General features: G+C 42.6%; 1 protein-coding gene and 1 pseudogene across 1 annotated transcript in view; both read right to left on the reverse strand.

Moving 5' to 3' along the window:
* LOC109903949 (serine/threonine-protein kinase D3-like) overlaps positions 1–14,611 on the reverse strand; it is a 71,011-nt gene extending 56,400 nt beyond the window's left edge. The window contains exons 1-2 of the mRNA XM_031788267.1: positions 14,163–14,611; positions 12,820–13,592 (exon numbers count right to left, since the gene is read on the reverse strand). Coding sequence (XP_031644127.1) covers positions 12,820–13,128 — 309 coding nt within the window. The 5' untranslated portion in view covers positions 13,129–13,592; positions 14,163–14,611. The remainder of the gene's footprint in view (positions 1–12,819; positions 13,593–14,162) is intronic.
* A 322-nt stretch (positions 14,612–14,933) lies between these two features.
* On the reverse strand, positions 14,934–21,111 carry LOC109904517 (adenylyltransferase and sulfurtransferase MOCS3-like; annotated as a pseudogene).
* Positions 21,112–22,314: the final 1,203 nt, after the last annotated feature.

Raw genomic sequence — 22,314 nt, forward strand, 5'->3', positions numbered from 1 at the left:
TAATCGACCTGGCCCGGGTATCCTGGAAGGATACTGACCTCATCCCGTCAGTCGAGGATGCCTGGTCGTTCTTTAAAAGTAATTTCCTCGCCATCTTAAATAAGCATGTCCCTTTCAAAAAATGTAGAACAGATATAGCCCTTGGTTCACTACAGACCTGACTGCCCTTGACCAGCACAAAAACACCCTGTGGCAGACTGCAATAGCATCGAATAGTCTCCGCAACTGTTCAGGGAAGTCAGGAACCAATACACGCAGTCAGTCAGGAAAGCAAAGGCTAGCTTTCTCAAACAGAAATTTGCATCCTGTAGCTCTAACTCCAAAAAGTTTTGGGACACTGTAAAGTCCATGGAGAACAAGGGCACCTCCTCCCAGCTGCCCACTGCACTGAGGCTAGGTAACACGGTCACCACCAATAAATCTACGATAATCGAAAATTTCAATAAGCATTTTTCTACGGCTAGCCATGCTTTCCTCCTGGCTACCCCAACCCCGAGCCAACAGCCGCTCAGGAAGGAGATGCGTTCTGTCTCCTAGAGATGAACGTACTTTGGTGCGAATAGTGCAAATCAATCCCAGAACAACAGCAAAGGACCTTGTGAAGATGCTGGAGGGAACAGGTACAAGAGTATCTATATCCACAGTAAAACGAGTCCTATAACAACATAACCTGAAAGTCCCCTCAGCAAGAAAGAAGCTACTCCTCCAAAACTGGCGGTTTGCAACTGCACATGGGGACAAAGATTGTACTTTTTGGAGAAATGTCCTCTGGTCTGATGAAACAAAAATAGAACTGTTTGGCCATAATGACCATTGTTACGTTTGGAGGAAAAAGGGGAAGGCTTGCAAGCCGAAGGCACGGGGTGGCAACATCATGTTGTGGGGGTGCTTTGCTGCAGGAGGGACTGGTGCACTTCACAAAATAGATGGCTTCATGGAGGGAAAATGACGTGGATATGTTGAATCAACATCTCAAGAAATCAGTCAGGAAGTTAAAGCTTGGTTGCAATTGGTCTTCCAAATGGACAATGACCCCAAGCATACTTCCAAAGTTGTGGCAAAATGGCTTAAGGACAACAAAGTCTAGGTATTGGAGTGGCCATCACAAAGCCCTGACCTCAATCCTATAGATAATTTGTGGGCACAACTGAAAAAGCGTACAAACCTGACTCAGTTACACCAGCTCTGTCAGGAGGAATGGGCCAAAATGTATCCAACTTATTGTGGGAAGCTTGTGGAAGGCTACCCGAAACGTTTGACCCAAGTTAAATAATTTAAAGGCAATGCTACCAAATACTAATTGAGTGTATGTAAACTTCTGGCCTACTGGGAATGTGATGAAATAAATAAAATCTGAAATAAATAATTCTATCTACTATTACTCTGACATTTCACATTCTTAAAATAAAGTGGTGATCCTAACTGACCTAAGACAGGGCATTTTTTACTAGAATTAAATGTCAGGAATTGTGAAAAACTGAGTTTAAATGTATTTGGCTAAGGTGTATGTAAACTTCCGACTTCAACTGTGAATGAAGCGGGAGGCTTTTCCATGTCTTCAGCTCCTCCGCTAGACATGGCTGTCACTGCTCTTTTTTCTTCTTTGCTCTTTGCAACGCGAGCGTCCAGGATTGATTCGTTGTGGATTCAACATGCCCCGTTCACATGAACAGTACACACAACTGCTAAAAAAAAATAATCAAATCAACCTTCAGGCTTCAGAGTAAAACACAGCATCTGTCTTGTCTTTATCTTTTCACTGCAACTCTGCAGAGATTTAGGGAATAATTACTTTAAAAAGTAACAGCGGCAGCAAAACAGTTTTTCACACTATGATGGTTAAACTCTGTAATTGATCCGCGGTTCACATGCGTGCCGAACTGTGGGGGGTGATGCGTATGAATCACGGATCAACTACGGTCCGTTACACCACTAGTTACTGTGTAGGTGAGAGTAGTTTCTGAATGTTCTAATGTTAAGTGTCTCTGTCTCTGCCGCTCCATCTCTCCTTTAACAAGCAGCCATGTTGTTGTCATTCCGCAGGGACCTGTTTTCAGCGTATTAAGTCTCTCGTCAATAACCGGTGCAAAGTGTGTATGTTTACCTTGTGTTCCCATTTAATTAGCTAGTAAATATGTAATTAAACCAATTTGTGTAGTACTGAATCATAGTTAAGGCTCTGGTTACAGGTTACGACTGTTCAGAATGATGATATGATACAAGGTTATAACTACTAAGTTGACTGTTTATAGATGTGATAGGTAAAGACCTTTTAGAGTTAAATTCAGGAGATGGTAAATCTTTCAAGAACTGCTCTCGTGGTGCCCCAGATCCTAATGAGTTAATTGTTACATGATTAATTTAATCTGGTAACAATAAAACATAGTTAGTTCATTAGACAAATAACAGTCTTCTGATTAATGTTAAAGTCAAGTCACGACAGTGTGGAAGCCAGGAGATGCTAACTGTTTTTATGTTAATTAACATTTAATTACCAACAGTTTATTTGCTTGACAATCATGGCTGACAAAATGCTGTGACCGCCACAGCCCTAATCATGAGACATCTAATGTACAGTAGCCTAGAGTAGATACATGCTGCTTCCCTGAGGCTTTTATAGAAAATGCATCTGTCCATTCCACAGCTCTTCCCACATACAGTAGGCCTTCTATACTGTACAGTATATGCAGAATCACACTTATGTAATATAATAAACTGCTCCTATAATCTCTGAGGCCAGGCGTCTGCAGAGCATGTGCCTTCCCTTCTGCCCAGCCCAGCAGCCAGTGGGCGGAGAGAGGGAGAGAGGGAGAGAGAGAAAGCGAGAGAGCATTACAGTGCATTACATCAAACTAATCGCTCCCTATTTTGCAGGCTGGAGCCAAGGCAAACACACTACAGCTGGAGCAGAGAGGCAGAGAGACTGGGAGCAGCCAACTGCACAGCCCATCTGCATAGCACTATAGTCCACATATGGTTCACATTTCACACATACTACTGCTTTACTTCCCGGACAGACCAACTCTATCTATCAGACCAACTCTATCTATCAGCCTCTCTATCTATTAGCCTCTCTCTCTCTCCCTCTCTCCCTCCCTCCCTCCCTCCCTCCCTCCCTCCCTCCCTCCCTCCCTCCCTCCCTCCCTCCCTCCCTCCCTCCCTCCCTCCCTCCCTCCCTCCCTCCCTCCCTCCCTCCCTCTGTTTATCTGTTACTCTCGCAGTCTCTCGCTCATATTTACTCCGCTACAGGCCTTGGTAGCCACTTTTCACAGCAGGAAAAATAAACGGAAGACAATCCATCTTGGTAACAAATTGAGCCCAGTGCAACAAGATGCAGTGAAAAGGACATTTATGTGGCTGGGGAGGGTTGATGTTTTTTTTTATTATCTTTTTGCTCAGAAACTACCATAAGTTCAGTTCCACATGGTATGACGATTCAGATACATCTGAAAATGTATTACTGTGTAATCCAATGGCAGAAGTCAATGGAAAAATGGAAAAGTTTTGAATTCATCAGTGACACAATAAGGTAGACTGTGTTAGTGGAAAGACTATGAAGCAAAAAAGCTTCCTCTGCTAAAACGTTTCCCATTTATCTGCTCAGGACAGGATTTGGAACAAAAAGGCAGAACTTGCACATTCCACTCTGTCTGTGGACAAGGGTCACCATACTGACAAAGTAACTTATTGTCTGACCAACTTTGCAGAGCGCTATTACACTAGCTCCTTCTTCTACTCATTTTCACTATGTTTCAAGAAAAGTGTGAACACCACAACCTTATAGGTTCAGTCCACTGTGAGATGAAAAGAACAGAGCTTGAAAGCATGCCAAACCGTCATATGTAACTAATTCAGTGCTGGTGTGGGGCCCTTACCTCGAAAAACCCGTACTGAGATACTAAGTGCTGACAAGGTGAAATCCCAGTGCTAACCACTGAGCTTAAGTCTAGGCCTCTCCCCAAACCACAGAACAGTGTACTCATGAAGAGAGCACATACACCTGTCAGCATAGACCTACTTCCACTAGCAGGACAAACCATAGGGGAATACTCCTATTACTTCATTTGCATTTGTGATAATGATATATGATACTAGGATACTTCTCAGCCTGAAATGGACCCTCTCTTCCTGTTCACGGTGGTCATACTGCTCTAATTGGAGACTCTTCAAACCTTTAGCCTGCACTGTGATCTATTACTGCCCTTTTGAGTATTGTGTGGATTCAGACTCAAAACAACTCAACACTACTCCTTCGTGTCCTCAAGTGGATCAAGTGCTCCAGTCCAGTCCTCAGTGGAGAGGAGATAGTGGAGATGAGGTCACTACTTGGTGGCCAGCTCATTAATGAGTCCTTAACGAGAGCTGTCTGAAAGCTGAGAGCCCCGGTCCATTCTTTAGAGATGAGAGAGACTGGCTCTCTTCCCCTGGTTGTCTTGTGAGTGTGTGAGGGAGAAAGTGAATGTGTCCGGGGGCTGATAGGAGGGGAGGAGAGGAAGAAGGCTGAGTCACAGGAGCCGCGACCTCTCAGGAAGAGAGGAAGAGAGCAGTGTGATCTAAGCAGCTCTGCTAGGCCCTGGGCTTTGAGTTATGGGCCCTTGGTGATGCTTCTGCAGCCCAGTGTGCCTTGAAGATATACTAGGAAAACTCTCTCCTCTCTGTCTGGGAATGGCAGGGGACTAGTGCCGGCCAGGTGGATCTGATTCCGAACACAGATTAAATAATCATGTGAAGCTTTTGATTTAGGTAAAAGGATATTGCTGGTGATCCAGAGTTTATCTCTGTGCTCTGCTAGTATAAAGAGCTGTAGGGTTTGACAGTAGACGAGGTGACCATGACTCCATATCATTGCTGACCATCTTCACTGCTTATCATTCTAAACGCTGAAATAAATAGTAGTCTAAACAGGACACAGAATACATGCACACACTGTAGGTAAAATTAGGTCAACATGTTGTTAAAACCCACTTTGCTCATGATAACCTTCACTCACAGAGACAGACACACAGATACAGACAGGAATACAAGCCACTGCAGCGGACAGAGAATCCATTTGGACAGAGCCAGAACCACACAGACGAAATGGGCCACTGAACACACTGTATTTCTCCACTAACCACAGGCAGCTGATTGAGAAGCAGGCGAAAACAGGGCCTGCTGTGGAAACAGGGAGAGGCTCTGGAGAGGGACTTAAGTTAAGAGTATGTATTGGCTGCGGAAACATGGTGACAGACGTCACACCAACTGACTTTTTAAAAACTTGTGGTTGAGACAAAAGTAAACACAATACAAGTTAAAAGAACACGGCGACCAGAGATGCTGAAATACATTCGCTTTTTCAACCACTATGAGATCAGATCAGATCCATTGTGGCTCAATGTCACCATAAAAGCATCATACGTGTCCTTTAAGTTCTCAATGGGTTACGGGTTTCGTGCTGCTTGTTATCTAGGCCCTGTTGCACTTCCTCTGCCACCTTACTACCAGCCTGGTTAGATCACCCAGTGAGCTGACAAACAGGGGAGGAAAAGAGTTCTGAAAAAACACCTCCGAATGCATTTTCAAACCTGCCGCCCGCCACGTCGGGGACCGATGACGCCAACACTGGTGCTGCCATCTCACAGAAAACACTAGGCTCCGTATGGTTTCGTATCAACCTGCTGCTATTAACCTAATGGGGGTAAATCACATTGTTTCTGAGAACTAACAGTTCCCCCATTGCTACTGTGTCTCCACGACTTCTGTGGACACTGACCTCCATTCTGAGACCAGTAATGTCATTAGAGTTTAACTGTAAAGAGGCAAATCAACCAACATAGGACCAGGCCGGATGCCTGAATCCCCTCTCTGTTAGTCTGTGAACTTGGCACTGGGCCACGTCTCTGCAAGTGCCCTCAGCATTGGTCAAGGTTGCGATCCATTAAGCGATCCATTAAGGCGGGCCAGGTCAGAGAGTGCAGACAAGGTGGAACGCCTGTCTGTGCAGAGGGGGAAGTATCCTGTAACTCCAAGAGTGAGTGAGCAGCCGCCAGCCAAATCAATGAGGGAAATGTGACATCCTTCTATAAACAGGAATATATTGCACGCTGGTGTAAGATTTATGTGGGGATGTTACTTTAATTACTCGCTCTACAATTTATCTGTCCCCAATCACTTTACATAGGCTGTACTAAAGGGATAGGTGAGCACAGCTGTAAATATAAAGTCGGTTGAGGTTGATTACTGTACAGCGTGTGCTTGAAAATCTATACACCTGTCCCTTCAATATAATCAGAGTTGAACCCCTACTTAGAACTATTCAACCAGTGGAAATAGAGACTGGAGCAAGACTAGATTATCTCTAGCTGTACATTCATAGAATATGGTTAAGGGCATCCGTCCCAGTGGCCTACTGACGCTGCCAGTGCAGAGACAAACCAACCACAGGGTGGTGGTGAATTCTGTGGCTGGGTCTGGCTCCTACCACACAGCAGGGCACCATTGGACATACAGCAGGCAAGCTGGCCAGCAGACCACAAGCCAGGCACTAATGCAGGCCTGCCGCCATAGCCGTCCTCCCTCCCAAAGGAGGACCAGTCACAATGCCCCAGTCTGTCATTTTGTGACTCTTGTGGGTGAGTGTTCTGTTCTACCATGCCACTCTACAATTGGGGAGATTGAGACTGGAGAAATGTGAACTGCAGATGGGAGACATTACTCAGTTCACTTAACTATAGTGTTTTTATCCCTCTCTCTATTCCTACAAATGACTCAGGACTGGAAAAATGTATAGATTGCTTGCACACATGGTTATTCCAGACATAAGTGAAAGCTGATAGTGATACAGGTATCCCTCAGTTGCAGCATTCATACAACCATAATTTTGCCTGGACTGGCATAGAAAGATTGAAAATTGAAATATGACATTAAGCATGCACATGAACTCGAAGAAAAACATGCAAGCTGGAAAAATGAACCCTGAAATCATATATACTGTAACGGTCTCCATTCAGAAGCAATTCCCATAACTTATAACACGGACATGTTTTGACTCTAGGGTGAACTTTATTTCTCAGAAGCAACCAAATGTGCTTTCCAGGATGTGTCTTACCCCATGTATATAACACATAGTGCCCAGAGCTCAGCCCAGCCGTGCTCAGGGTGAAATATGGTTGTTCCATAGGAACATGCAGATGTGTGCTGAGCAGAGCTGGGCTGAGCTGTCCAGGCTGGGGGAGGGGAGGAGTGGATGGACGTGATTTATTTCCTGCGAGTTCCAGTTAGTTATGGCCTGTGGGAGAGGAGCACTCTCCAGTTTCCATCTGCACTCTCTCGTTTTCTAATTTTGTTTTCATCTCTCTCTCTCTCTCTCTCGCGCAGAAATCAGTTCTGCTCCTGTCGTTTTGATGAATTCTTTAATCGAATATGGGGTAATTAAAACTATTAACGTGTGTTGACGACTGTGCGTGGTAAATCAAATCACTAGGATGCATGTACTGTTCCATATGTCAAAGAGGTGAAAATCCCTTGTTGATCATCCGTTGTTGACCGTTTAAGTTCTAGTTTTTACATGAAACGTTATTTCGAGCGGCTTGATATTACTCAAAGGCTCAAAATATTACCCAAATTCCTCTGTTTTCACCATACTGTTTCATGTTGTCCAGCTTGACCTATTGAGTGTCTGCTTCTCAAAAGGCCTTTGTTCAGCTAATTACACAGGCAGCTGTGCTACTCTCAACCAGGAACTGGGAGTTATTCTACTGCACTAACAAACCAGTAGGAAAGCAAGGGTGTGCTGTACTGTGCCAGACAGCCACATTTCACAGTACAGTGTATCCAGCTGTGGCGAATATGTTCAGAACAGAGCAGGACTATCTTAGGGACAAGGGCTAAAGTAGAATGTTCATAAAACTGCCTTGGTTTGATGTTTTTTCCCCCTATTGTCTATGCCAAAAGGACTTCAAAGTTCCTTCCTTCTTGCAAGCTTTATCCTCTCCCTCGAAACAGCTAGAGAGGAACGTTAACTTGGAGGCCGAGAACCTCTCTGTAAACCTTCCATTTTATATCAAACACTTTCAATGTTTCAACTGACAAGGCTAGGATTTCCAACCTTCGCCTCCAAACATCCCCACCTGCTATTTAATGCTGCATTGACAGGATATCAAGGCATGTTGAGCGTGCCATAACCATTACACCATCCTCTACAATTTGTCTGACGCGATCCAGAAACCCAGTGTTATAGTTGAATTTGTTATATTTAAATGTCATGGCACCCCATCCCAACAACATAACATCATCCTTCAAGTATGCCTGGATGGGGAGCGGAGGAATGCTGGTTGGCTGGGCCGGCTGGCTGCTAAAGACAAGTCATTCTCAGGAAGTCATGAACTTTTGTCCCGCGGTTGCTCCCTCTCTGGCTGCACGGGAGGACTTGGGCGACACCAAACAGGAAGCAGCTCCACAAGCTGACGCTATCACTGTTTATACCCCATTCATCACGCACAGAGACCCAACCAAACACCCAGGGCCAAGGAGCCAGACTGAGAGACAGACCCAGAGTCTGGTGGCAGGCAGCCACAGATAGAGAGCCTAACCAGGGCAGCCTGGTTCCCCTCAGGTTGGGTCACGTCACAGTCCCAGAGGAGCCAGCCTGGTCTGGGTGGGTGAAGGATGGTGTTCTCACGCCAACTGACGATACCCTCAAAGGGTCATCATCGCATTGACTGAAGTGGAGCAGAGGGGGCTACAGCCACGCAGAAGACTTGAAGAAGAAGGTAACATCTAGAATCAGATTGAGGATCAGGATATCGCAAGTTCAATCTTACTCATTTCGGGGTACTGTAAAAGTTCCCTTAATGGTCGGTTACCTATATTAACCATAGAGAGACAAAACAGACCTCGGATCAGTGAATAAGGACATATTCAATGCACATCCCAAAGGGGCCCAGTGGTTTGGCAGTCAGTTGGACGATGAATGAGCTGTATGGAGTCCATAGAATACACAGTTATAACTGATTGCATTCTCTGAATAGTCGGATTCAAAAAGAGGGTTCAGCCATGCGATAAAATGTCAATGCTGTGTTAACAATGTAAGCCCATGTACGTATTCAGTGGAAACAAGGGAGAGAAACTACTCTGTCAATCTAGGACGAGGCCAAAGACAGCGCAAATTCCAATCTAATACTACTCTGTTTCAAAACATGTAAAGGGAAACAACTGCTCAAACAGCATATACTTCTGACTAATGTTGCTCCATGTTTGTTGCCTGGCCCAGTGACTGACTGGTGGATCGCTTACCAACTACACAGTCGCTCAGTGTGGGGAATAATAGCGCACAGGGGCAAAGTTCTGTCCAGACTATCTACTGAGATATTAGCGTATGAAACATTTTCCCTGTCCACTCACCACTGACACAGAAACCCTGGGCTCTCTACTGCTGACTGGAAGGAATCTAGAAAGGCAGAGATGGGGTCAGAGTTTGTTTGCTGGAAAAGCTACAGAGGCAAATCCAGCTGCTGCTTTAATAAAAGGTTTAACAATAGTCATGCATACTTCAGTTCAGTGAGGATGGACTTGATGGACCGAAAAGAGCACAGTGATATTTTCCACTGATTTCAAAGCCATATGGGTGGATTTCATCAGACAGAGAATACTGTGACCTGCTATAAAAGCAGCAATATAGAACAACCACTAGCCATATAAACACATTGCAGACTATATAACCATTGTATCATTTGTAACAAAGTACAGTGCCTATTCAGCAGATGTTAATGTAAGTAGCTGATTTTAAAGTAATAACTCATCTATCTAAGGTTAAGGCAAACTGACTGTGTTGATTTTCTAAAAGAACTTTCTTCATATCATATTTACAACATTTTCTTTAGCTCTTGTAGCTGACTCTAGCAACCTTGCCAATACGTTACAAGACCTACGAAAATATCATCAGTGATCAGATGCTCTGCAGACCAGTATCAGCAGACCCCATAAAGAACAACAACATTACACTGGCCTGGAGGACTGTGAACTTGGCCTACATTACAGTAAAGGACACAGGAAATGCACTCGGAATTGGCCCTGGTAGATCTATGGGTTTCAGGCCTATCTACTGGTTAAAAGGTATGTTCCTTGGAGTGATCACCTGCTCCGTTGTACTGAATGGAACGTGTCAGTTCAACGTAGCTCAACGCTACTCCACTTTCTAAGAACAATGATTCTCTTGAGAGGAAAAGGTTACAGAGTATTTGCATTATAGAGGTGATGAGTAAGGAGAGACGAGAAGTGAACAAAGTATCTATACTGAGACTATGTGGGCCAGCCAGGATGCACAGAGAAAAATGGCTCACCCATTTCTCCAAAATACCTGATCCCTTTGCTCCCTCCCACCCCTCCCTTCCTTTCATCCACTAGACACGACGGAATGAGTTCTATAATCTCATCCCCTCACTCAGTCGCTGATTAATGATGGACACAAATAGAGTAATCTTCCTTATGGATGAAAGACGATGACCCAAAAGGTGAACGTGTGAATGTCATTTCATTAAAACAGGAATCTGTGATAAGGCCTACACCCCATCCATCAGATAGAACGGCACAAACCCAGGAGAAACACCCCCCCCCCCCCCCCCCACAAAATGGCACTGAGTGATAAGAGAGAGTAAGATTGAGTCCATGGCCGTAGAACTTATTACGTTTCATAATGAATGTGGATCTGTCGTCTGTAGTCTGAGGCAAGGCCGTTCATACTGTATGTTATTATCTTCACTGATGTGTAAAGAAGCACAAGGAGGACACAAGGACGCACTCTTTGAACAAATGGCCAGTCCTGAGAATGTTCTTCATGGACCAACTCAATCTCTAGATTGCTAAGAGTTAAAAAACAGACCAACGCATGGTAATGGCAACCCTATAATGGACAGAGACAGTCTGCTTGCCACCAATACAATTTAAAGAACAAACAAATGGAGTCAGCCAACTTTATTTGGTTCCACTGGTTTGCTCTTGATTTTCCAAACTTGCCTTTGCATCTTTCTAGCCAGTGGTACATAGGCAACCACTGTTGATTGATGCAGTCTATCTTTCAGTTGTTCAAAGCCTCTTCTTATGCAGGAGCCAGAACCCAAAGTCATTACCGACAGCCACAATTGTCATGGAAAATAACCTGGCATATGAATTATATCGTGGATGACTTTGAGAGGAATAAACCACTGAGTGGTTCAGTGTTAGTGTCGCCAGTGAGAGTACACCACAATGTAAATAGCTGATGCTACTAGACCATGCACGCCAACTGGAGAAGCCTCACTGCTGCCGAGCATGCTGCTGTGGTGCTTAAAACTCATTCTGTGCACAAGACCCAGATGTCTGCAACAACAACAAAAAAAATGTCACAAAAAGTGTAAACAGACAAGAATGGCACAGAAATGGCCAACCCTGCCTGCAATATAACCGTCTCACTGTTTGGAAGAGTTAATTTCAACTTGCAACCAATGTTCCCTCTAAGCTGCGCGCTCCCGGGACTGCCCCACAGAAGAAATATCAGCCTGCGCAGAGAAACACGACATTGAACGTCACTCAACTTGACAGTTTCCCCCCTTAGCTATCAACATTATCAACGTTTCCCTTTACTGTGGGAATTGTGATCGAATCAACGCAATATTAGCCACTTTCAATGCAACATACAATTTTGTTGAAGGCAGAACACATTGGAGTATGATTTTATTGCATTGACAGGCTATACTCAGCCTGTACTCTACACAGACTGGTACGGCAAAACCAATCAGAGCTGCAGTAGGATAATATGCAAATAGACCATTGCCATATGTGCCATTCACTTTGAACTGGACTGTGTTTACAGAATGAGCGGTCATGAGTAGAAGTGCTTGTTTTGAGATGAAAGCGAGAGCTGCACGTAGCCAAGTGTGCACATTTGTTCATATCTTATGCTAGTTAGTGAGATATTAGCCCAGTTATAGATCATTTGTAGTCAGCAATGGGGGAATGATTGCTTCCTGCAAGAGCAGAAAACATGTACATTTCTACGTGTACATTTCTAGACAGCTTTGAAAAGCGAATCAGGTAAACAGCTTTCTTTCTTAAAGGAGCAGTGTTGTATTTTCAGATAGGCTTGAATAAGCTAAGAAGCCAATAGGCAGAGGGTAGCATAATTTGTCTGATTCTCTGTCATTTTATTTTGTAAAGTGGTTTCTTGGATCAAACATTTTCAGTCACCTCCTTGCCTGAAGGACAAGTGGATAAACAGGTTAATGTCAAGCCCTGCATGTTTAAAAAAAAACTATATTGAACACCACAAATCAAATCACACACATTGGCTGCTACTGTAGGTTGAATGATAACAGCTATTTCCATGTTAAAATGTTATGGGATGGATTTTCTCCATTGATTTTGATGGCAGGCCACTCTGGTAGGCCTACATTACGATCAAATAGCCACAGTAGCCTACTTGACCACTGTCTGAAGCTGTAACTTAAAGCGGGTACAGCATCAGTGTTCATAGTAAAACACATGCTGGAAGTTGCACAGCATTTTCACACTGCTCAAGTTTGCACTCAGCAGACCTGAAATTTGCTCAGTGCCGAACTATGCCACTGATTTGTTTAGCAGTATGCTTGGTGGACTTTCCAGTGGACTTTCCAATCTTTATTGAAACTTTGAATTGAGTTTATAAAAAGACAACTAAGCTTTTAGGTTTACAGTGAATTTTCTTTCTCTTGCTCAGGCCTACTTATTGCATTTCACTCTATCGATATCCTTATAGATATTCAGTATATCATTATGCATTAGCTGTAGTAGGTCAAGTGTTATAACAAGAAAGGGTTGTGTAATTACCTTTTGGTCGACTATAGAGCAGACCAGGTCTTTGACAGCAGACAGCGACAGGTCATGGTTCTCCAGGTTCACCATCTCTCTGGTCAGGCCAATCTGGAGGAGGAAGGACACTCCATGGAAGGAGCTGCGGGAGTTAGTGGGGCTGGGAGCGCTGTGAGTGTGACTCCCGTGACTCCCGTTGGACAGGCGGCTGTAGAGGGGACCCGGGGGGCTCGGCGATGGTGAGGGGGTCAGAGGCACAGCTGGGATTTGTGAGTGGAGGTAGGCTTTGGGAAAGGACGGAGGAGCTGAGCTGCTGCAGGCAGACATTGGGTTTCTTCCAATGGCAGAGATGATGATGCAAAATGTAAAGTATTGTAACCGTCAGTGATGCCTTTTTAAATCAGGCACCACCGAACTACTAATAACATACACAAGTCTGAAGAAACATTCAATCCTCATTCTAGGAGATATGAAATGCAAGGTCTTCAAAGTATCACGAGCAGTGTTAGCCAATAGCAATAGTCAAACGTTCATCCCCACTGACTGCTCACATGCCTGGCAATCAATTCACGGACAAAGCCTGATGATTCCAGTAAATGGCCTCAGCTCTCTCTCTCTAGGGCAAGAGACGTGTGCAGTTTGCACTGCTGAGATACTGTAGATGCTCCAGTAGTCCGAGATTGATTCCCCAACGCTCACTGCAAGAGGCGGTCACCATTCCAAACTTCATGTTCTTGAATGGTGTCCCCTCACAGTACTAGAGTCACATATCTGCCCTGGCCACAGGAAACCTGTCACAAAACAGATATAGTACATTTAATGGTGGTAGAATAGAATATGTTTAGGTTTGTAGATGTAGTAGATTTGACCAAACTGAAAAAAATCATGACCTCAAAGCTGTTTACACTTTCGAACAATAAGTGATGCAACAATAAGTGATGCAATTCATGAGGAATAAACATGATCAGGTTTGGATACAATAAACACATCAAATAATTGTAATTGTAAACTTCGATTATATTGTAAGCAAGTACAAACAATGCATCATGTTCAATAACTTCATCTGACAAATTAGAGACATGGTGTAGTTTACCATACATTACGGAATGTTTTCTATTTATCTATTCATCATGCACAACCAACATCTGGAATCAAGGCTTCTCAACATCTGGACCATCCCACTTTCGATTGAATTGCTGGCAGAAGACGACCTCATGTCCACGAATGCCAGCAACACAAGTTATACAAGACCTGTTTTTGCATAATAAAAGCTTGTTGAAATATTCTTCATTATCCTATGAATTACCCTAAATATTCCAATCGTCCATAAAATATGTCTAACACATCATTGGCCTACTTACCTCCACTTTCTTCAAAAGACGTCGTTGGATTCATGGCCAGTGGACAGCAGGAACTTCTCCAAAAACTCCAACAATCGAATCACACAGAAAAAATATTCAAGCTCATTCGCCTTTTCGCTAAATCATACAAATGAGCAACAATGTAACATATGCATTAGCAGACTGTCTAAAAGCGTGCTAAGACTCACAACCGAGTTCTCTACTTTTTGAAACTTTCTCTTGTCGTCTATTCGTGGTTGCCAGATTCATGCGCATCTTATTATCCTTCCAGCTGTGACTACTCCCACTGTTTCTGAGAGAAAAGGAGGAGAGAACGGTTCCTGGGGCTTGAAGTTCTATTACCTATTTGGTGCTTTGGGTTTCTATCGGTGAGGATAAATCTTCAAACTACAATCTCACATGCAATGGCGTCTCGAAAAAGTTATCTTTACATTGCGCATGCCTCTTTCATCTATCTTTCCGTTATTCGGGTTATGCTGGAGAGAAAAAAAAACAGTAGTTACCCGACCTCTATTGCTTCAGTTCTGAAAATCAGTTGCCAGCAACGTAGAAAAAAATGCCATCATCCTCTATCCCTTGCACTGTTGCGTCTAATTTTTTAGAGAGGGTGGTGTTATACATCAGCATATTATTTATTATCCAAATATGGAAATGACAACACTCTAACACATATTTCATATATCAATGTTCCCAAATAACTCGAAATACATAATGAAGTACTATATTACCCTGTATGCCCTCAACAATACATTGGGGTTATACAAATAGAACAATCTGGAACAGGAACAAGGTTATGACAATGGATTACAATGTTTTGTTTGTTCTTGTACAACATTTGAAACGATTTCTTTCACTTTTCACCAGTGAGATGTAACTAATTCATCTAAGAATTGTCTGTCAGGGAAGCAATACCCAATGCAACCAGAATACATAAAACAAGTTAAGGCAGAAAAACGGTTGTTATGATTACATGATACACTACTTACAAGGCAGGGCTGGTGGAGGAAGAGGACTGTATGGACATTATATCTGAATGACCGACTGGCGTGAATTTCCTCTTGAAACAGATTGAAATACGGGACCAATGATATCTTACACTCTCAGAAAAACCTACATGATCTTTAAGCTTTCCGTGATGAAACCTCGGTGTAGAACCTGTGATGTTGAGTCAATACTGAGGGAAAGAGGGGTCTATCTTCTGGGCCCAGGCCATCAGTCCCCCACAGATGTTCTTCGCAGTGACACAGTCTACCTCAGAACCTGACATTCTCTCCAAGACCTGAACTGCCTTCTGGGAGTCATTACCCAGCTTACATATCACATAAACTGCAGCAAGGAAACACAAACGAATCAAAATGAGTAGTAGCAGCTTCCATTTCCTGGCTTCTCACAAGATTACGACGTCTGGCTGGCTATGCGAGACTACGTGAGTTGAATGAATAAAATGTGTAGGGAATATTCTTTGTTTGATGCTTGGCCAGAAGCAGAGCTATTGCATGGTAGTTTAATTCAAATTCACTATTAGGTGTGTTATGAACATGATAGGACTTCTTTCACTCTTGAAACTTAAAAGGGTGTCATGTATACCAGTTCAACTAAACTGTGTCAACTGTTTACATAACAAAGTGTTTCCCAGAAATTGGCCATTAAAATAGCTCATTAATAGCAAAATATACACAGGTTTGCTGGAAATACACTCTGTTGAAATAAAGACCAAGATGAATATTCAATAAAAAGAGGCCGATGACGGTATATTTGTGTGTTGGAAAAAGGATCACCTAGCAACTCAATCAACTCCCGTCATTTGCTGTCCAAAAAAAGTGAACACCCTCGCAGGATAAGGCTACACAGACTTAATTAGCACTCAAATGACTCCTGTTTGTTCAGTGAATATGGAGCCACTCCATAAGCCTAGCCATTGAAGAGCCTCCGCATGTTGTGACCTGCGGAGCTAGATGGAGACCAGATCAGTCATAGTACCTGGGACCTGGGATGCACTCGACATCTGCTCTTTCACTTGGCCAATTCTCTCCTTCAGCACATGGATGTGTTCACTGTTGCTGTTCTCTCAACAGGAAAGAGGAATGTCTAGCAATGATATAAGGAAATAAACCATTTTACCATTGAATTGAGGACAATTACAATTACTCATTTAGATCAGAACAGCTATGAAAGCACAGTGATGACAGATGTAATTAATGGGAAGGAAGTATTAATATCCTCCTAACTAACTCCATATCTTGCTAATTGTATAGAGTTAATGGAGTACAATGCCCGGAGGGCATTCAGCCAGCAGACGGATACTGAGGGAGGTGGGCAGGTAACATATATCCACCTCCACTAGAGGGCGTACGTTCAGCAGGAGATGAACAGCCGTGTTGTCCACTATAGCATTATACTCCTGGCAATAGAAAGGAGAAATGTTTGTCAGTGGTCACCTACAACACTTCACTTTGTTAATGACAATGTCAGGTTTAAAGGTCTGCGACATCAGAATGGAAGTTGCTAGTTTTCTGTGGCAACCAGTTGCACTACATGCATAGTGCGACTGGTTGCCTTTTTTTGTTGAGTTGGGTGGAGTAACTTAACGTTTTGTCACATTATTTCAATTATAGGAAATAAAACTGTTTCCGACTCCAGGCCTTGCACAATCACTATTATAGGCCAATCAATCACAATCTTCATCTACTTTCTCTTAATGGCTAAATTCTTTTGAAAGCTGTAATTTAGCAGAAATCCAAACAACAATTTCTGTCAGCGCCAACAAAAAAAAGAGGTTATTATTTTCCGTAGAATACGTACAATCGCGTTTTAGTCATTTCCCATTTAGGGTTGGGTCAGCATTTAGATTTAATCTGGGTTTATGAATGCACACGAATCACAGAAAATCAAGTGTAATCATCAGTCCTTGACTTGGACTGAAATAGGTGACGGTACTCATTTTGGGTGCTGGTACTGTTTCCATTTAGGTGCAGGAGCTCAACAATACTTTTGAGCTAATATTCTATAAGAGGAACAGGAGCTCAACAATACTTTTGAGCTAATATTCTATAAGAGGAACAGGAGCTCAACAATACTTTTGAGCTAATATTCAATAAGAGAATCAGGAGCTCAACAATACTTTTGAGCTAATATTCAATAAGAGAATCAGGAGCTCAACAATACTTTTGAGCTAATATTCTATAAGAGGAACAGGAGCTCAACAATACTTTTGAGCTAATATTCTATAAGAGGAACAGGAGCTCAACAATACTTTTGAGCTAATATTCAATAAGAGAATCAGGAGCTCAACAATACTTTTGAGCTAATATTCAATAAGAGAATCAGGAGCTCAACAATACTTTTGAGCTAATATTCTATAAGAGGAACAGGAGCTCAACAATACTTTTGAGCTAATATTCAATAAGAGAATCAGGAGCTCAACAATACTTTTGAGCTAATATTCAATAAGAGAATCAGGAGCTCAACAATACTTTTGAGCTAATATTCTATAAGAGAAACAGGAGCTCAAGCAGTAAAAAATGTGAGTAATCATGCAATAATCGTCAAAAAACAGAAAGTCACGGACTATACTCTTCCTGCACGGATACCCTCTGGTCTTTGGAGAGAAGGTTTAGTATTTGACACTGAAAAAAAAAACCAGAAAATATTAGGTAAATATATTCAAAGCCATCACTTAAACAACATTTTCCTATAATTAAATGGAAAATGGGAATGTTATTTAGCTTTTTTATTCCAGTAAAGTACAGAAAACTCCTTTGACATACAGCGTATATCTCTGCTATTTATCTGAATTATAGATAATGAGCACATTTTCCTGGCTCTACATTCCATGCGCTATGTGTATTTACTAAGGGGTTTAAAAGGTGAGTGATAACACGTTTGCCAATTCAGATGTAATTTAAAATCCCCTTTACTTTAAAATGCTAACCCCTTAACAATGAATATGCAAGACCAATGCATTTCCCACAGTGCCCTCTTTTCAGTAACCCCTGACCTTATCTGTGGCAGTAGACCCACAGAACTTCTCATAGTCCACTAAGTGTGTGACAGTGGGGGTTCTCTCTCCACACAGCACAGCTGGCCTGCTTGGTCCGCAGCCTGATGGACCGGAACTTGGCATCCTGGGCGTCAAACATCAACAGCTGCTGGCCACAGGAAGCTGGCACACTGAGTCAAGGAAGGGGCTCCTGTCTGACTGACACACATCACTATGATTCACAGCATGACCCACTTCACTGATTTAAAATGGTCTTTGTATATTCAGAAACATACCTCAAAGGTCCAGCAAATCTACAGAATTTCCTCTCTTTTAGTCTAGCTTTATCAGATGGGCATGGTCATAAAGAAAAACACCCCTTCCTTCCCATGCTACACTGACTCATTCAGACCTTCATTCATCCAGTCAGCACCATGACTAAGCATAATGTGACGTTCCATTGTACAGTAGATAAGCTGTAGTGGGGCTGTGGAATGACTCAGGGAGCTTTCACTGGGAAAGATACAGTCCTGTCCTGAGGCGATCTTCAGGACCTCCAACGCTTTGAGGCAGCATCCCATGATCCCTGGTACTGAGACAAAAGAGTGAAACGTCAACAATCAATTCCTTTCTCTATCAAAGGGTGAAGACATGAATCAGAAGAGGACTCACCTACTCCTAGGACCCCTCCGTCAGAGCAGTTGGTCACTTTCTCCGGGAGTGGAGGCTTTGGGTACAAACACCTGTAGCAGGGGCCTTCACGGTAGTTATACACTGTCAACTACAGACACAGACAACAGGGGTTACTATGCTCAAAGGATGAGTAGCAATAAACATATGTAATTTACTAGTCAGTCATTTGTCAGACATTTATGTAAATCTAGTATGCATGCGGGGACTTAAATGTGGAGACTTAAATGTAACTAGATCCTTACCTGGCCCTCCATTCTCAGGGCACTGGCAGATACTGGGCACTTGCCACTGAGGACACAGGCATCATTTATCAGATAGCGTGTGGGAACATTGTCTGAACAGTCAGCCACAATATCGTACATGAGGTGGATAATGTCAAGGAGTACAAATGCAGTGATTTTTCTTCTGAAAGTCAGTGTTATGCTAATTGTTTGACTCTTGGATTTGATTACACAGTAAACCTGTGTGACAGATAGTAGAGTCTCTTATTTACTTCCTGTAAGATAAGATAAGGCTCAAAGCGGAGAGGGAGGATACTGTTGGATGAGCTGTAAGGTGTTCTCTGGAGAGAGCTGGAGGTGGTAGGGAATGCATTCTACAGTGGAGTTCAACCTGTACACACATAAAAAGGACAGACACAAGGCCATTCACATTAAAACCAAACGACGCTCACCCATCCCACCCCTTATATCTAACTAATTTTGGAGCGTAAGAAAGTATTGAACAGAATATTGGCTGGCTAATGTTATTTTCCTCTGAATAGCTAAAGCATGAAAGGAGCAATGAACAGTTGAAACAATAACAGTGTTTTCTCCACCCTTGTTTTGGTAAAAAGCTGAGGGATGGGGCTGGAGAAATGTAACCACTCTTAAATTCATAGACAGAGCTATGTTTTGAGACTATATAGTGTTTCTTTACGTTTACAAGACAGTTGAACTAAGAGGCATTTATACGTTATATTATTTAAGAATCAATGGGTACATATCATTCATTTATAAATCCCAAAATGGATGTAGTAACTGCATATTTTCCCTTCAACATTCAATTGCGTTACCATTCACTCTAACAAAAAAGAGGGGGGACTATAGTTTGTCATAAGACTGCTAAATAGCTCATGAAATGGCTACCCGGAATACCTACCCGGAATACCTGCATTGACCCTTTTTTTGCACAAACTCTCTTGCACTGACTATGCAAACACACTGGACTCTACTCAGACATATTTACACTGACACCCAAACACACACCATATACACCCACACACAATGTGCACACATGCATACTGACACCACACACAACACACACTGCTACCCCACATATACTGCTGCAACGGCTCAGTCTATTACCTATCCTGTTGCCTTGTCACTTTAACCCTAGCTATATGTACATAGCTACCTCAATGACCTAGTACCCCTGCACAACGACTCGGTTCTGGTACTCCCTGTGCATAGCCATGTTATTTTTACTTGTTATTGTTATTCACTGTGTATTCATTCCTCCTGTCACTGTTTCTATTTTTCTTCTCTATCTTTAACTCTGCATTGTTGAAAAAGGATCCGTAAATAAGCATTTCACTGTTAGTCTACACCTGTTGTTTACAAAGCATGTGACAAATACATTTTGATTTGATCTGAGAGCAAGCCGTTGCTGTTTGGGTAAATGGTACCATCTAGTGGCTATAGCTATGATGTATAGTTTATTCACAGTACTGCATCAGCCTGTGCAGGCCCCAGTAGCCTCCTATACCTTCTGACAGCATGGGCAGAACCCACAACCCAAGTGTTGCAAGCACCATGCTCTACCAACTGAGCCACACGGGATCTACCTACCGATTCCTGCTGCAGCTAGATACTGTGCCAGGGGGCAGCCTAGTCCTCCACACCCTACAACCAGCACTGATGTCTGGGAGAGATTCAGCTGGCCTGCCTGCAGAGAGTAAAAGATGTGTTCAATAAGGTGTTCAATAATGTCACACTAAATGAACACCCTTATTTCAGAGATTGGGTGAAAGCTGCCATTGTTACCTTGTACACCCAGATCTGGCAGCAGAAGCTGTCTGCTGTAGCGCATGAAGTCTTCATTGGACAGGGCTGCCTTGGGTTTCAGAGGTGGAGGTGTTGTCACTTTCTCCTGCAGTTGTAGACCTCTCAAACAGGGGCGGAGCCAGAGGGGTGTCCGGGGTGGCACTGGACACCCCTGACATCTGATTGGCCACACCGGGTGGCACCCCAAAATGTAATTCGCTACTGGCAGTTTGATGCTGATTGACATCTCATTTCACCTCTTGTTGAAAGAAGCATTTATTTTGACGTTCAATGGCGCATTTTTCAAATCGAGGAAGAGAGAAAATTAACGTTCGTTGTGAGATACAGAAGAATAAGAAGAACATACAGAAAAAATTTGAGAATATTTCCACAGCTCTACAAACTCTTTTCGCGATTGGCAAAAATATCATGTTTGAAGTAAGCTTTAAGGTTTAGCATCGGGTTTAGGTTTCCTGATCAACTTTTACGAAAGTTGAGTCGCTGTGTAAGTTAACATTAGACCTTTGCCTCCATTAACAGATAAGAGATCAGTTCCCAATTTAGCCTAACATTATGTCTACTTCTGTGCAAGTAATACATGCATATACAGTGCAGTAAATTACTGCTGTCAGTGTTCAGCAAGTTAACATTCAGCAATTTGAAATTCATTAACTCAGTTAGAATTTTGTACATGAACTCAAAACGAACAATTGTTATTATCAATCTGTTAATGTTACTCAAAAGTTACCACAATTTGCAGTTTGCTATTGTAAAGGTGTTAATAAGAAATTATAGCTAGCTAAGTTACTTACTGCAGAGTAGGGCCAGCCATGATCTAACTAGTAACTTAGGCTGGTAGTTGATTTTAAGATACAGTTATGACAATGGGGATTTGTAATTAAGATTGAGATTTAACTAAAACGTGGGTAATTGGATGCTTAGATGTAACCATAGACTGTCTTGTTTTTGCATAGGATCAATTAAACATGAAAAGAAAGGGGGAGATATTAGACTTCTGTTCCAAAAGGACCCAATGGTGGGCCAAGGCCTATACTTTAAACTAGTTAGCAGTTGTTTTAGTTAGCAGCTGTTAGTATCTAATCTTGTGGATCCCTTAATTATACATTTCCCTAGAGATATGACACATTATTTAACGTGTATTTCAGATATGTCAAGATCCAGAGAAGAGGGTCCTGTACCAGCCGTGTTTGAAAACATTTCCCAGAACTCAGCATGATATTAGGAAAAAGGGTTTCAAAGCCCCTGGTATAAAGACAATTCATGGCTTGAATATTCTGTAAATCAAGATTGTACTTATTGTTTCGCCTGTAGGCATTTTTCTCTGCCCAATACACCTGAATCTGCCTTCACATCACAGTCAGGGTTTTGTAACTGGAAAAAGGCTCTGTTTAAAGATTCTGGGTTTAAGCTCCATTCAAAAGCACAGCATCATATC

Source organism: Oncorhynchus kisutch, linkage group LG14, assembly GCF_002021735.2.
Source record: "Oncorhynchus kisutch isolate 150728-3 linkage group LG14, Okis_V2, whole genome shotgun sequence".
Taxonomy (NCBI): domain Eukaryota; kingdom Metazoa; phylum Chordata; class Actinopteri; order Salmoniformes; family Salmonidae; genus Oncorhynchus; species Oncorhynchus kisutch.